The sequence below is a fragment of the Labrus bergylta genome, chromosome 3, assembly GCF_963930695.1.
Source record: "Labrus bergylta chromosome 3, fLabBer1.1, whole genome shotgun sequence".
Lineage (NCBI taxonomy): Eukaryota > Metazoa > Chordata > Actinopteri > Labriformes > Labridae > Labrus > Labrus bergylta.
The window spans coordinates 18,576,771-18,593,722 of record NC_089197.1 but is presented as its reverse complement, the minus strand read 5'-3'; the positions used below and the strand labels follow the sequence as shown (position 1 = coordinate 18,593,722).

Here is a 16,952-nt window from a genome sequence, read left to right as displayed (position 1 = left end):
AAATATAAGCAGTTATTAAGATATTGTAGCAAAGCTGTACAAAAAGAACCACAGCCTGATAGTTCATGACAAATATGATCAGTTTATATCATGACACAGTGCATTAAGATGCACTTTCACAATTGTGTTGTAAAGTTTGCTGTACAAATGTTATAGTGGACATTTTGACATCACTCATAAAGCCCATCATTGTAAGTAACATACAGAATAACAAATATGATTGTCTAGGCAATAAACTACTTCAGTCACTAAAGCAGGAGAAAAAGCAGTCGTACATGATAAGTTACTTAACTCCTTTAAAAACAGTTAATCAAGCCAACCATTTCTGTTGAAACTTCTATGGCCATTGAAGAAGCCGTACAGTTTTTATTTTCATTCCCACGTGCAGTCAGAAACAATTCTGTTCCTTCCTTTCCAAACACGCGTACACACCACTGTAGTTATTTGACTGTACAGTCATTTCAGATGAAGACCAGGAGGTGGAGCCATAGAGTTGATATAGACCCTGCACAAACTCACTGAAGCCTAAGATACTATTAAGAGGTCTCAAATATCAATTTAAACACAGATTAAGTGTAGACTCAATGTTAGCCTTCAAAAGGTAAGAGGAGATGTCTTCCTGAAAAGAACATATGATGTACACTATTTTCCAACTTGAATCCTAGTTAAAGTAGCCAAACTGTAAACAATTAAAGGAATAACAAGTTTTGCTTTGCACTCTGTACGCATGACCTTAAACATCTGCAATGTGGAATGGTTTCAGATTGAATAATGCATTGAATGTGTAATATGTAGCAATATACTGAAGATACAGATACAGACATTTTTATTGAATTCAAATACAGAGTGAAAGCTGGTTATGAAGCTAAATGTAAACCCCATTTCCATCTGTCTCAACCATAATGTGACCAGGTTTTAAATTACTTTTCACTTAAATTACACACCTGATTCAATTCTCTGTGATCATCCTTGAACGTCTCATAAATATATGAAGGCATTAAGATTACAGCGTTCATATTGAGGCACCGTGTGATTTCATTTCAATTTTTTTTTTCTTGAAGAATCAAAGACTAAAAGGAGTGTGTCCATACCTGAGATACTAGTGAATAGGCTGAGGACATTTATTTTTTAACCAGGTCAATTTCTGATGTTAGTTTAAAAATGAATTTCATTGATGTAACTGCATTATTTGCGTTACCTAAAGCCTTGGACATGTGAAAAGGCAAAAAGCTGCCAATCTCCTTCTTGTCGTCTGATTGGACTTATTGGTAGCTCACAGTGTTGACCTCAAAGTTATGACTGTAGGAATGATTGAGTGATTCTTTTTTTTTTTTGGTTCATTAATGCACAATATAGGATTTCCCCTTTGCTTGTACTGCTTGTCTTTATTACAGTTCATATAACCCCGTATTGTATTTTCTGTCAGGGAGGTGTCACAGAGGTGACCGTAGAGCTGCAAAGGAGAAAGAAACTGTGATGTCATCATTTGTAATCATCAAATTGAACACCGAATGTAAGCCTCGCTCACAGACAGACAAGGCTAATGTCAGCTTTTGACTAATGCAGTAAAGTCACAGTGCCTCTGTTGTATTGCAGGGTACTGTGTGTTGCTGGTTTCGCAGCCTCCTAGATCTACGATCACATTGATCACCACAGATTCACAGAAAGCAGCTTGAAAAAAGCAAAAGCTGTGCAATAGCTGATCTTTTTTTTTTTTTGTGTTGCCTTCCTTCACAGTGAAACTCTAAAAGTGTTTTATAAAAGTCCACACCTACACCAGAACAGGAGTCGGTGCATAGCTGGAGTGAAGTCAGCCTTAGAATCTTTTCATGGAAGTCATCCTTCACAAAGATTTAGAAATATATGTGGATGAAGGCTCTTGGAGAGAATACCTTCATTTCTGACTCCAGCTCTTCACTTTACAGTCTTTTCATGTCACTGGAGCCAGGATGCCTTCTAAACAAAACCACACACACACACACAGCTCATTTGTAGCTGTGAAAGGAAGATGAGGTGTCGTGATGAAACATAAAAGCATGTGGTTAGCGATGGCCCTCCAATTGTTGACTTGAATAAAAAAAAAAACTGCTCTAAGGGTAGAGTAGGGTCCATGTCAGTCAGCTGCCGTTTTAGTCCCTTAGGCTGTATGATTGTCTGCCTGCACTCATGCTAGCTCGGGTCTCGCCTCCATCTCTCCACGGGAGGCGGTACGCGCACGTATGTACTCGCTAGTCTGCGCTGCACCCTGACAGCCGTTGCCAAGGCGCCACCTGCGTACTGCCAGGAAGGTGTTTATCCCGTACACACCTGTCACCAGGAAGCCAAAGATCTGCAATCAAGGGGAAAAAAGGAACGGGAGGTAAAAAAACAATTTCAGAGTTTGAATGGGAACCAAACAACAAAGCAAATGCATGTACAAAGCTCCTGAAATGTGCATTTGTTGTACTTTTAAAATGCACTTGTGTGACTTCTGCTCACTTAGCAGATAGAGGAGGTTAACCTGTGAGACCTTTGCATAAGAATACTCATACATATGTTTTAATTTATCTTGATCTGCTATAAAAGGAAACTTGAGGAGTGATGAAGGGAGAGTTCTGATGGTTTGAATAACTCACCACTGCTGCTATTTCAGCTCCAGTGTTGTGGTTGATGCAGGAGAGCACAAGAGAAGACAAGAAGAAGAAGAAGGTACTGGCAGCGGTGTTAACCAGGTCCTAGAGGAAATCATACACGATGACATTAGACTCCAAAAGTGTATATAACTGACCTTTCAGGACTAACTAGCATGAAGTTAGAAGTGACAAGTGATTCATGATGGTAGGAACCGACTCAGAGAAATAGATCACCATTGTTAAGAGCGAACCCTTACTAAGAAAATCATTTGGTTGCTGGGGCCTTTTCATTTTCCCATCGGTCTGTTTGGCGTGGGAAAAGGAGACAGTAGAGGATAACAGTGGTGAAAAGAGGATAAACATTTTTAAAAACTCTAAAAAGAAAAATCAAGATGGCACATGAAGTAAACACATAACCAAAACGTGCTACAGGATACGGTGGTGTATTAAGACTGCTGAAAAGAAAATGTCAACAGACTCCGACATGAAGAGAGAAAAAAAGCTCAATCAGGTGCCCCGCTGATTCATGCGGATCTGTTTACCCCCTTCAGGGTGAGTAAGACCCCAATGTGAAGGGCACACCATGTCAGGGTTCAAATCCAAGATATCTAGACTATACATTATCCCCCACATATAGGCTGTCTACTTAATACAGAGGCCTAGAGTTAGGACATCATTTGTAATTGATTGATACTTCAGCATTGATACTTGAATTTCAAGACCAAAAAAACACTTTTTTACAACAGTAGCTTTGATGTTTATCGACTTATTTGCAATAAAACTTCCTACATAAGCACCTGGTGAACAATCTAATAAATCCAGTCTTGAATTTGAAAAATAAATTATTCTAATCAAAAACTCTTTAAGTTGGGACGCTGGTGGTGCAGTGGTTAGTGTGCGCGCCCCATGTATGGAGGCTGTAGTCTTCTGGGCGGGCGGCCCGGGTTTGAATCCAGCCTGTGGCTCCTTTCCTGCATGTCATTCCCCACTCTCTCTCCCTTATTTCCGACTTAATCCACTGTCCTATCTCTCGATTAAAAGGTACAAAAAGCCCAAAAACAAATCTTAAAAAAAACCCTTACGTTTTCAGTAGCCTGCCTGGCGCTAAAGCCTCACTTTGGTAATAGTTAAAATGTTTATATCCATCCCAAATAAAAGAATACATCAAATATAACTTGAAATATAATATATGGAAAATTACCAATGATACAAACAAATAATCTCCCTCACTCTACAAAATAATTTGTGGTTCTTTAACACAATTAAAGCCCCTAAAGGTCTTTGCATTAAGACAGATACTACGCCCAGGAAGGACATCCTGGATGATGTTGTACCATGTTGAACAAAGCAAGATGTGCTCACTCACATTTACTCAGCCAGACTGCATCCTGGTGCTCCACTGAGAGTTTAAAAAAACCCACAGGAGGGCAAAGAAGCCCCAAACATAAACTTAAAAGTTAGCCAGCACCTCATCCTACACACAAACACTCATAACTCAAGTGAACCCCCCCCCCCCCCCCCCCCCCCCTACAATTTGAAACACGCAGAGAAGAGTGAGATACTTCTCTCTTAGTTAGCGAAGGGTTAATAATGAAGGGCTCACTGCCTGACTGGGACGGGCCCTCGTGATCAGATGCGTGATTGTGATCATGGCTGACACGGTCTCTCATATGACACACGATGCTCATACAATGGCTATGTCACAAGCACTCTCACACACACACACACACACACACACACACACACACACACACACACACACACACACACACACACACACACACACACACACACACACACACACACACACACACACACACACACACACACACACACACACACACACACACACACACACACACACACACACACACACACAGTCAGACCTTAAAAAGTGTGACAACTTTCCACTGATCTGCAGTTTAATCAGTAACATACTGATATAACCCATAACACCTCACGCTAACTGGTACAGTTAATGTACAACAGGATTATGATTCTAACCTTCATACTAAATCAGAAGTTCACCAACCCCCCACCAACACACTTACACACACTTGGACAGACACACTGCAAACATTGCTCACTCCCATCTATCTCACCCGACTGGTTGAACAGGAAACGCTGCATATTCCCATTCCAGTGTCCTGTTGCCATGTGCACAAAAGCGTTTCTACCACTTTCAGAGCCCTCAATCTCTCAACTTCCAGTTCGGTTCCTGTGCTTCATTTTTTCCCACATTCCATGTTTTAACCAGGCCAGCACTCTTTAAAACCTTAAATAACCAAGTACAGACTGGACCAAACCACTGGCTCTATTATTGGATCCAATCATTGTTTTACAACCTGCTCTCTATATGCTGAGACCCAGAGCACTGAACACTTCCAGATCTATACATTCTCTGAGTTTTCAATCTTGTTCTTAACCTTGAAATGTCGATTCTTCCAACAACAAAATTCGTTGTCCTTAAAAGAGAATTGTTGAGACTTAAGTAGCATCTAATATTACAAGAAAAATAAAATATAATAAGACTGCAGATCACAACAAACTGACAGCAACTTCCCTCACCCTCTCCTTAAAAGAATGAAGGAGAACCTGCAGTGGGCACAAAAAATAAATAAAAAAAAGACCCTCTTTAGGTTAATATCTTTAAGGCTGTCAGAAGCCAGGCTCTCGAGTAGACGGAGCTACCCCAACCTTCAGCGAGGTGATCGGGCACTACTACCACCCGATGCCCCTGACGCCCAGCCACCACCATCGGACTGTGTCGTCCCGACAACCACCGGCATCTTCATTCATGCACGGCCTGTTCCGACCTCCACCTCCGCGGCAAGGAAGTGTGGACAATAGGTGAATTGGCGCTACACAAATGATGATTGATTGATTGACATTCTTGTAACAGTCTATATTTTATGTTTGTGTTGTTGGTTTAGGCACAAAAGAGGTTGCTTTTTTAAGGGTCCTACCATGAATAAACACATGTGGTTTCATGTTTTGTATTTAGACCTGTGTTTCGCTTGTACGATTAAGAAAGAAGCTAGAAATCCTCACTGGACTGCAACTATGGAAACCTAAGCGGATGAAGCGGAACACTTACTATAAAATCAATTCCCTGCACATAAGCAGCGAGTCACACAGGGATAGAAAGCTTCATGCGAGAATGAAACGTACTTCTTCCTTGAAGATAAATAGAGATAGCCGGAAAGCATTCAGCGTCTTTTGTCTGCTTGGGTGGTACACTTCAGCCGTCTAAACCCAGAAAGCTTTTATTGGATTCCATTCTAAGGAAAAGTAAATAAAACAAGAGCAAAGTGATCTCTGGTCTGAACTGATGATAGATTAATGGCCTGCCGTTAATAATAACCCCAAACCTCTGCTGTTTGTGCGGATTCAGCACAGACATGTAGACCATCAAAGGCAGAACAACATGAGGTCAAACTGGGAAACAAAGATGGGTTAACGCTCATGTAGACATACTGGACATTAACATACATGACTAGAAGTTTAGCAGGTTAAGTTCTACTGGAAGCAATCAGAAACCTTAATCCTTTGTGTGCAGTAGTATCCATTAGTTGGTTTTGTGTTACATTAGAGTATACACTGTACACCTCTTTGAAGCTAAGAACTGAGGAGAAATCACAGTCAGATAGAGGAACTCCATAATAAACTTTAGACAGGAAATGCTTTTCGCAAACGCAGCACCACTGTTTGTGGTTTAAAATTGCCAAAAATGCAAATAAACACAACGAGTACAGTAGAGCGGAAAACGGTTTCTTTCTTTAAGGTTTTAAGACCACAGGAAAATATGATAGCAGGCAAACAAAAATAATCAAACTTTTCAACTTCAGTCAGTACAGATATTTCTGTGTCTGAAAAGAAACTGACATTAGCTTTGCGTGACTCGCCTTGTGTGTAAGTGTGTGCCAAGTCGGGTTAGCAACCACCGTTGGTCTTCTGTGTGAAGCAGTGAGTGCAATCATGCATTAACTGGATGAGATTCTGTCTGTGCCCAGAACAAAAACAATCAGAATGTATCTGCCACCCTGGCATGGCACCCAAACTGTTGCTCTCTATTTAAAAAGGCTCTTTAAAAAGGCTCTCTCTTTCTCTCCCCCTCCCCTGTTGGCTGTGCATGTCCTCAGGGTCACCCTGTTCCTGTCCCAGAGCCCCCTCGGCATGGCCTGTAGTGATTTGGCTATGTGCATGAGGAAGACAATGCACTAAATGCACGTCCTTCAACTGCAGCCGACTGTGAAAAACAAGTCCATTCATGCAGGCTGAAACCTGAAGTTCAACTGAAAAGCTAAAAGTCACAAAAAGGGCTACAAACACGGTCACAGGATTGCATTTATTCCAGTACTGAAGGGGGGAAATGGGATTCGGGGCCTTGGTTTCCCCCTCTGCACTGCCAAAGTCATCAGCGAGGGTGAATTGGAGGAGATGGGATCACATAGCACATAATTGTACGATCAAAACCCTCCTTCTGAGACTCTCAACCACATTATTAAACAGCCTGCTCCACAGAGCAGGACCGGCTGCTTCAGTTTTAAAGTTTGGATACAAAGACAGGCAGCAGAAGGGTTAACAGTTGGTTAACTCTCTGAAATGCTTACTCATGGTGACATTCCCAGGGGCTCAACGTGACAGGAGCTTTGAACTTGATAGACATGAACAGCATGGGGTACAGTCTTAAACTATGTAGTGGAACTAAGCATTGTGGGCCTTTTTGAGCCACTTTAAATCAGAGCAAAGAGACGGTGAAAATCTGGAAAGCAGCATTAACTGTAAAGTCTTTCATCGCTGCAGTTTACTTACCAAAGTGAACATCCAAGTGGTTCTTGTGGATAAACATAGAGTCTGATATTCTCTGAATATGTATAATTTTTTCTTACAAAATATGAAACACTCAATATCTTGGCTCGAACAGCATGTTTCCAACAATACCAATGAGCCAAACCTCAGCCCACCACAGTCTCAGTTCTTCACAGAAAAAAAAACCCTCCTCTGTGAGTCTTATGGTAACCCACAGCCAAACTTACTTTGACGCATGCCTGCACACACACTAACAATACATGCTAGTTATGTATTTGTGCACTATTAATCACCTGAGTGGAAAAATAATGAACAAGACATAGAAAGGCCAGCTAGTCTCAGGAGAAAAGGAACAGAATGTCTCAGGAGAAACAGGAACATGAGGATTTCAGATCATATGATCTGTCTCTCCTCACAGACTGTAAAAAGCTTTCATTTGGGGTCCAACCGTAGAAGCCAAAGGCACACCCTCACTTCATGTTGGAGGTGGAATATTGTACCAAGGATACCATAAAGGAATCTGATACTATGGTTGGAATTGGACATCTGGCTTAACATGCACTGCTTTACTACGATATGTACACTGTGTGGCCTCTGGAAATACAGTTTGAGATATTTTTTCCATTCTCCTCTCTGTAAAAGATACATAGCTGCAGCTTAAACTGTGAGTGTGTGTGTATGTGTGTGTGTGTGTGTGTGTGTGTGTCTGTGTGTGTGTGTGTGTGTGTGTGTGTGTGTGTGTGTGTGCGTGCATGCATGTGTGAATGCATCCAGCATCTGCAGGAGAACACCCACCAGCTCATTTGCTTAGAGCTGACAATGCACTTCCTGGTGGTAACAGTGAAACAGCATGCCCTCCCAAACAGTTCCAGGCACAGTCAAGTTTCTCAGTAAGTTTCATGGGCCTGTGTTCAGCCTTATCATCGGAAATAAATGCATGACTTTATACTTCCAGCAGAACTTAGTGCAGGTACAAATGTAAATATAGGCCCATTCATGACAGAGAGGATCGGCTGCCAGGGAAAGATTTGGTCTGATAAACAATACCAAGTTAATATAACCATGTCATTCATACGTGACTGTTATAATTGTAATGAGCACTAAGTGAGAAAACAGACACAAAAGTGTAAAGCATTGACCGAATGAAGGAAAACCTCCACAGTTTAGAGACACAACATTAAGAGTCAAAAGTAATGTTATCAACTGTATAACAGCTCAGAGTTGATTTAAGCTAAATGCTAACATGCTCACAATGCTGAAATGGTAAATGGACTTGAGCATATATAGCTGAAAGCAAACATTCGTTTAGCAGGGATAACATTGTCATGTTAATCAACATAGTACAGATATCAAAGTGTTAGGCAGGCTCCTTGACAAAACTAGTTCAACATCTGTCTGTCATGTTATATGCAGTTATACATACACAAGGGGTCCAGTGACCCAAGCTAATACTTCCTAGCCTTTCAATCTCTCAAGTTTAAACTCGCCATTAGCTGTTAGCTAGTCTAATCTATTAAACTGGTTTAAAAGAGTTCAACAAATCAACGGGCTGGTCTTGTACCACATAATGTGTCCCTGCACCCACCGTGAGGCTCCAGTTGACGTGGGGCACCTTGGTGTGAAGATTGAGGCTAAAGATCAGTAGAAGGACCCCCGTCACAACGAAGGCACTGCAGCTGACAAACTCGAAGAAGTAGACCCCTCCACAGGGAGAACACATCATGATGGTCTCTATGCAAATGAATCCAATAAGTGAAAGGACCTGAAGGGAAATGATCAGAGGGAGACACATGGAAGAAGGGGACAAGTTTAGTGGAACATACTGTGTATAGTGTGATCTCAATAACAGGGCAATCATTCACAAACTTTACACATTCAAAGTGTTTGCACATGATTTGTACGACTGGACTCTTAAATAAATCCCAAATCCATCATATAATTTCAAATAGTCTATAAAAAATGTGTACTTTCAAGTAGGTAAATACATTTCAAAATGTGAAATATTATGTCTATTTGTAACACTGCTCTCAGACATTAAGGGCATTTAGTTCCAGGCACGTTTTATCTTTGTGTGAGTTTTTGTTAGTTCAGTAAAATTCCAATCTCTCCAGATGATGAAGTGATTGTCCTATGAATAGACCCGAGGCCATGAGCCCATCTCAAGAGTCCCGCTCCTGGCAGCCTGTGAAGATGCTTCCCTCCGGCCAACATCCCTCAATAAAACCACAGTATGGGAAGAATCCTGCTATTTAGGGGTTCTCGTGCCATGCAGACCCCAACAGATCCCCACACACAGATTACCAATTGGCTCAGGGTGATCCAGGACCCAGAGACACAACAGAACCAAGAGAATACCACTGTGACACAACTAGGGCCCACAGCAGCCAAATTCAAACCAGTTTAGACCAGATCTTCTACCAGGATGAACAGTTGACATAACGTGTTTTTTATACAAATGTGTATAATGATGGGTTTGTCCATGGCAAAGTTTTCCTAATGACAAGACCACTTCAGGCCATATGTAGTAAGTGTTTACACCTTATTATTTACTCATACCTGGACCAGAGGTTGTTTTATCTGTGTCTTTCTCTCCAAAGGGCTTCAAAAGGAAACAAGATTAAAGCATGGCATTTACAGGTGGTCATGCAAACTACTAGTGAATATTTTGCATAAGCAGATAAACGTTTGCATAAGTGTAGAAACTGTGGTGGGACATATTTTGTTTTCTAAAACCTTTAATGGTAAAACATTTCTTGAGTGTTCATGCCATTCTGCACAGAGTAGTCTAAAAAAATCAAATATCTGTCTCACAGAATCTGTAGGCGAGGGACAAATGTTGTTTTATTATCGGAGGTGTTCTGGTTTCCATTTGTAGTCCCAGTTTTTTTTATTATTATTTCAGCTTGCTTTGGTTGTAAGCAGGCAAACAATCTGTGTGGAAATCAAAGGAGGCTGCTATCATCTGACAGCTATTTAGAAATGTATTGAGCTCTTTCAACAGACATCTGCATCTAAGTACAGCTAGCAGTTATGCTGTAGATGTTTTTACTCCTCACTCAAACACACAATGTCGCCCCCAGAGGCTTACATCATCATAACATTTCAACTGATGAGTTCTGAGCTTGCATGCAGAGTAAATCCAAAGTATAATGGCTAATTTAGAAAAAAACACCACTGACATACCAACAACTAAACAATAATACAATGTATTTATATAGCACTTTTTAAAACACAACGTTACAAAGTGCTTTACATGTAAAAGTGAAAGGAAAAGTGCGATACAGATATGCATACAAACATGCACACATCCATATACACAATCAGGCACGCATAAGGTGTGTAGTCACAGCCTGTGTGGGACAGAGAGGTAGAGCAATTTTTTGATTGACACGTGCTCTCTCTCGAAATCATAACATATATGTTTACCACTTTCTGTTGAGCTCACCAAGTCAGTTAAAACACAGCCTGCAGAAAACCCCTTGAGTACAGTAAAGGGCTGAGTAAATATTCTGAAGCTGCAGGAGACAGTCATGTTTTCCACAGACAGATGACTGAAGTGCTGCTTCATTAGCAGTGTTGATTAGATACTAGGTTGCAAAGTAATGATCTTGTCTCTGATGATATTGATTTTTCCAATAAACCTCATAAGGTCATTAGCACCCCAGCGTGTGGATTTCACAGACAGGGGTCCCTTGGCAAGTTCTAATAAAGCCTCGGAGGAATTTTGTTGAGTCATTTTTATTTTCACAGTTTACTTTGGACAAATAACAAACTCCGACTATTGAAATGGGAATTTAATTGAATGAAGAGCCAGTATTCCAGACAAAGCAGGCAAGCACCATTCACAATCAGGCTCACAGTAAATCTGCCTTAAGACCCAAAGATCTTTGTTAAAACCAGGACGCCTCCCTCTTTGAAATCCCCCCTCCTCTGTGTCATCAGGGCAACAAAGTCAAGGCAATTATTCAGGGCTACATTCAGAGATGTGATCCGATTATCTAAAGAATTTTGTTTTGCAGAGAACGAAAGGACATTGAGTGAGGATTGCATGACTGATATAGTGTATGTGATTGATGTAAATAAGGAAGATGATAGAAGAAAAATGGTTTTACAGCTCAGAAAGATAAAGAGGGAACTTACTAAGAAGCACAAAGGCTCATTAAACAAATCAGTGCTCATCTGGGTTTGATATATAACAAAGATTAGCTGATGATGAGCATATCTGGACAATTGAGAACTAAAAAGAGATTCATCGTGAATGGTTATATTCCCTCAAGAATATTTCATCTAGTTTTGGTTTGTATTTTGAAACAGATTTTTTAGAAAAAACCTCTTATTGGGATTGTTTATGATGCTAAATGTGGAAAAAACAAACAAACATTCTTGTTACCAAAAAAAAACCCTTCCTCTTCTACCCTTCCTCTCAGCAGCTCAAAAGCCAACCAGCCAACCTATCAGGTTTAAGATCAGGAAGTCATTTTCTGCATTTGGTGAACTATAGGTACAGCACTCTCCTGTTCGACCAGTTTGTATACCTAGATTTAGACAGAGACATCACACTCCTGGTTACACTACAATAACCACAAATAGTGATGCATGAATTACCACCAGGTAGCGACACACTAAAACAAGGACAACAAAAAGTAAACTGACTTTCTCAAATCATAAAGACAAAAGTTTCATTTTCCACATCTGCTGGAATCCCATTAGTGAGACAGCAGTCCATCTGTTACTATAACATGACCAAAAAGGTTACACCCAAACAAGAGTGGAGGGCTCCTCAGGGCTGAGGGATGATGTCATGTCTCTAGCAGAAGGCATAGTATTGCTTTTCCCAAGTCCCTGTGTAGCAGGTGTCAGGCAGCCACGGGGGAGGAGGCAGGCGGGAGGATCACAAAGCACCATACTGGATAATCATGTCAGTAATGATCTGATGTCTTATAGCTTCAGCCCTCATGGCACGTGTGTAAGTACACAATCATGCAGATTGGCTCCTGTTCTCTCTTTCCTCCTGCATGCACACACATCCTTATCTGTTGGATTATGCACTTTATTAAGACTCGGATCCCCTTCTTATACACCATCTGTTGTTGAGAGGTAACTAATGGAGAAAAGGATTATAAGCTGAGCCCCTAATGCAATGGAACCTCCACACACACAAAAGGTTGAATTGAAAATGTAGCCTGACATATGTTACATTTCACCTAAGAGGCAAGGTGTAGGCAAAGGCATTCATGTCTTCACACATCCGCTACATGCACAAAGTACTTGTTGTCTTAATTTCTCTCTACAAGCTCTGAATAGGTAATGTTTCAACCAGGAGAGAAAATGGAGCGTAAGGCAGGAAATGCTCTCTGACATTTTGTAGCATCTGGTAACTTCATCAAATAACATTCACAAAGTGAATGTAACACGCCTTGAAACAATATTTAGTTTCCACTTGTTAAAAGAATAACTTGTAATACACATCATCAGGAGTGGACTGTTGGGCGTAAGTCTTGTAGAGAAACAAAAATAGTTTGACTGATGTACTGTAAAGCCCTACAGGGTTTTCCGATTTTAGTCATTTGAGCAGGTCACTAGTTGCAGATCAGCTAGACTTTGTTGACCCCCCAGGACAAAGAGACAAAGAGACAAAGACAAACCTGTCATCATGATGGACACACCTCGCTCAGGTTACACCCTAACTGGCGGTTGTTTGTGATCAGCAGGGTCAAAAGAAGCCTGTTTGTCCATTCATTTGAGGACCGACTCCAAGTTAATTAGATCCCTTAAAGCCTGTATAAATGCATTTTAGTGCTCCAGTGTGAAGTGTGAAGCTACTATACAGGTCTATGAGCACTTAGCACCCTGTGTCTGTGCAGAGGGAAGCAGAATGTCCAAATAAACATGGATCAGTCCAAATGTCCAAGTGGTGTTTGCAACCATTTCATAAATGCAAACAAGGCCTGGGTGGGTGTGGAGCTAATACAATAAACATTTCCTTGGCAAAGTCATAAGGAAGTAAAGACAATTTTGGGGAGGGGGGGTTACAATGCCGCATGTACTGTACTCTACCAGTCTATTCTGCATCGATGCTAATCATTACTCTGTATCACTTATTCCCGTGCAAAGATGATGGTAAACAACACATGATTACTGCCCTGTCAGCCGAAGAACCACTTTCTGTAAACACAGTTACATATATAAAAGGCACAGCACCACCTCTTTATAAAAGAAGATAAAGCGGACACTGTGACATATTCAGCATTGACATCAATCATTTGGAAAAGATCATCACACAGCCTCCGCTGGCAAAGAGTGAAGCAATTAAGGACAGAGCGGTAAAAGTGCGAGCCAGTGGTGCTATTAATGTTTGGCAGCGAGCCTCGTAGGCCTCCTCTGAGAACTTGGATGCCTTTCAATGACCCTGTCCTCGTCCATGAAGGTGATACGATAAGCTTAGACTAGAAAAGTCTGGGCTGAACAAGTAATTCAAGTAAATATAAAGAGAAGACGATAAACAGAAGAAAAGTAATATTAAGATATTTTTTTGTTTACTGGTATTTAAATAAGTTGTGCAAATGGTTCATATTAAACCTTATATACCTGGAAAATATGTAGCAACAGCCCGGCATAGTGATGTGTTTGTACCTGTTTTCTTCTGTTTGTTTAACGAGCTTGCACTTTTGCAACATTTGAAAGTCTTCTTGTGTTCCTGTGTTATAAATTCTGCACCAGGTCTTACTTAGTGTTTTTCATTAAAGCTGCTACTGGAGATGTATTTGAATAATGGTGAAGTATTGGGCAATCACATTAGAAACACTAAGCTAAGCACCATCTCCCTGCAACATGTGAAAAGCAGGGATATGATTTATAATCTGATGTAGTCATTTGTCTGGTTAAGGGCCTCAGTAGCCACTAACATTTGAAAAAGATTCAGAAATAAAATGTTTTTTTTCCCTTCCACTGAGCAGCTTTAGTCAAAGACAATATTCTATCACTTATAATTGACCGTTTCGTTGCGATCTGATCTAAATCTCTCCCACGCTGATGACAGATGGAGTCTCCTCCTGACTTCCCACGTTCACTGAGGTAAACATCACAGGTGTGTGCAATCGCACATGCTGACTGTGCTCTCTGTGAGACAACAGGGACACTCAGACACCCACAAAATACTACGAGTTAGAAAGTGATGTAGAGAAGCTGGAACTATGCAGTGTTTTCTGAAACGGTTTTTCACTTTAAGATTGCTTTTGCCATCCACAAACAATGTCAGAGGTAATTGCTACTCCCCACAACTCCATGGTTTGTCCTGCTGTGGACACACTACTTCATTTGTGTGTGAGTGAGCAGGCCTGTGTCTGCATTTCTTGGCAACAGAAGAAGAGAAATTGCTCTGGCTCGACAGATATTTCCTCCTCTGGTGGATTGTCAGCGCTTTGGGAGCCCTCGCTTCACTTTGTTGATGTCTCAGATCAGACATCTGGTTTAGGTGCATTAGTTTGATAGAATAGCTTCTTTTTTTTTTATCATTGACTACTACATCCAGACAAAGAAACGGTCTTGTTTTCTCTAGATGTCATTTATGAGCACATTAAAGACACAGGAATAACCAGGTGCATCATTGAGTGGACACACATGACAAAAAACATGCAAAGCACCTTAACATAAGAGGGAGAAACAATAAGATCACTATAGGAATTGGATTAGGCTACATCAACATTAACAATTCAATACTGTAGTATTTTGTTGTAGCAAAAACATAGACTGATGTTTCAAAATATGTGTCTATTTAAAAATAGGAAGGAAAGGCAACTTCTCCTGGAACTTCAAACAATGACATCCTGACTGAACCTGACTGACCACTATTAGGGATGTGGGGCAGGGTACCTGAATTATTCTCGTTGGAACACCTCAGGGATAGGAGTAATACGGTGTTGACGCTAAGAACTGACCAACAGTATAGTAGAAACTATATCGTTCATATGTTCAGTGGCTGATGAGTAAACGGTGTGGCCATATCGTTAGTTTTACGCACTGTGTGCTGTTCATCTGTGCTGGTGCTCAAACTTACCACTTCAACCACCTTTAAAATCCCAAAGTAGGACTTGAGGTACTCCACGTCGCACCTTATCCCTCCCAGAACGTTCCTCGCGTGGACGGGCTCGGTGGTGGGCTGGTAGGGACTGCTGGCCCCGGAGATCATGGAAGTGTTGGAGGCCTCGCCGTCAAAGCCCTCAGGCTCATCGGTACTCCTCATGGTGATGATTTACGCTGCTGAACTCTTGGGGGTTTAAAAAAAAAAAAAAAAAAAACGTTACCACATAAAGAGCAACGCTGACAACCCGCCTGGGTCCAGCTTATGTTTCATAAAGCACACTTTGTTCCATGCAGGCGGAAAGTGGATGGAGAAAACCAACCAGACAGTCCACTTTCCAGAGCCACCCCACGGGGAAACAGCCGTGGTGGGAGCTCTTTAACATAACGCGCAGGAAACCAGGATACTGTCCGTTAAAAACAAAAAAAGACAAAAAACAAAAAACAAAACATGTAGTGCTTCCTCTTGGTGTTTTTAAACGTTGCTTCCCTCTGGAAAAAAAAAAAGCCGCACTCAAAAACTCTGTTAGGCGGGTCACTTGTTCGATTCCCAGTGTCACTTCACCATGGACGATTCTGGTTAGTTCAGCAGCATCGATAAAGAAAATGCCTACCGGGCACTGTGGCTCGCCAACGCCACCGAAAAACATCCACTCATTATTCCTGAGGTACCGAGAGAAACCCGTTTTGTTACCTATTGTGAACTTCTGCTATTCTCTACTGCAGCAGCTTACAGTGAGGCAGGCGCTTTCCTCGCTGTGGATGCAAAGGCGAGCTTGTCTCCGCCCCTCTGAAAAACTGCACATTCTTGTGCAGGATCTGCGCCCGTTTTATTCCCAAACAGCCTGCAAAACGAATCCAGCCGGAACCACGCCGACAGCAAGCAAGAGCTTTCGCTGCAGTTCTCGCCTCTTCTTTTCTCTACTACTGGTCCTGTCTCATTGTCGAGCGTCATGTTTACCTCCACACCACTCTTGAAACATGTTTTGATAGAACAGTGCAGTATTGTTGGATTTCGGAGAAGTTTTAAATCTACTTAATCGTCCTATCATTTATGTTAGTCCTAAAAGGCGAAATATAAATAGGCCTAAAATAACGCAGCTGTTTTATTGGATTGTGCCTATATTAGTTTTTGTTTAAATAGGTTCTGGCCAAGCACTTGAAATAGAAGACTGCAGCAGATGGCTTTTTTTCAGCTGGACAGAAAAACAAAGTGCAGTTCTATTGGATTTCATGTCAAATTCAATGTTGTCTTTTATGTGACGCCTAATTTTCTCTAAACGAAATAAACCACTTACTGCCCTCTTGTGGTATTTAGTGGAATTAAAAGGTTGCCTTGGTGATGGCACGGGGCTGGCTGGAGATGGCAGATACCTGAAAGTAGCCTACACTCCTGACGACTTTTATTTTTTCCAATGATGAGTGAAAGGTGAGGTGCATTTCTTTGGT

General features: G+C 41.3%; 1 protein-coding gene across 2 annotated transcripts; it reads right to left on the bottom strand.

Moving 5' to 3' along the window:
• Positions 1–62: 62 nt before the first annotated feature.
• cmtm4 (CKLF-like MARVEL transmembrane domain containing 4) lies at positions 63–16,382 on the bottom strand. 2 transcript variants are annotated; one of them, XM_020652857.3, is made up of 5 exons: positions 15,827–16,382; positions 15,481–15,690; positions 9,010–9,186; positions 2,616–2,714; positions 63–2,329 (listed from the first exon to the last, which is right to left on the bottom strand). In XM_020652857.3, exons 2-5 carry the CDS (start codon positions 15,664–15,666, stop codon positions 2,165–2,167), a joined length of 627 nt encoding a protein of 208 aa, XP_020508513.1. In that variant the 5' UTR covers positions 15,667–15,690; positions 15,827–16,382; the 3' UTR covers positions 63–2,164. The 2 variants fall into 2 exon arrangements, with proteins under 2 accessions (XP_020508513.1, XP_029136821.1); XM_029280988.2 differs by having other exon boundaries at positions 15,481–16,374.
• Between the last annotated feature and the right edge of the window lie 570 nt (positions 16,383–16,952).

What these genes read in the sequence shown, in the direction of transcription:
- cmtm4 (XM_020652857.3), bottom strand. Translation starts at nt 15,666, where the DNA reads ATGAGGAGTACCGATGAGCCTGAGGGCTTTGACGGCGAGGCCTCCAAC. An exon ending in TTTTAAAGGTGGTTGAAGTG is followed by an intron (nt 9,187 to 15,480) that starts GTAAGTTTGAGC and finishes ATTTCCCTTCAG; the next exon opens with GTCCTTTCACTTATTGGATT. An exon ending in ACGTCAACTGGAGCCTCACG is followed by an intron (nt 2,715 to 9,009) that starts GTGGGTGCAGGG and finishes GATTTCCTCTAG; the next exon opens with GACCTGGTTAACACCGCTGC.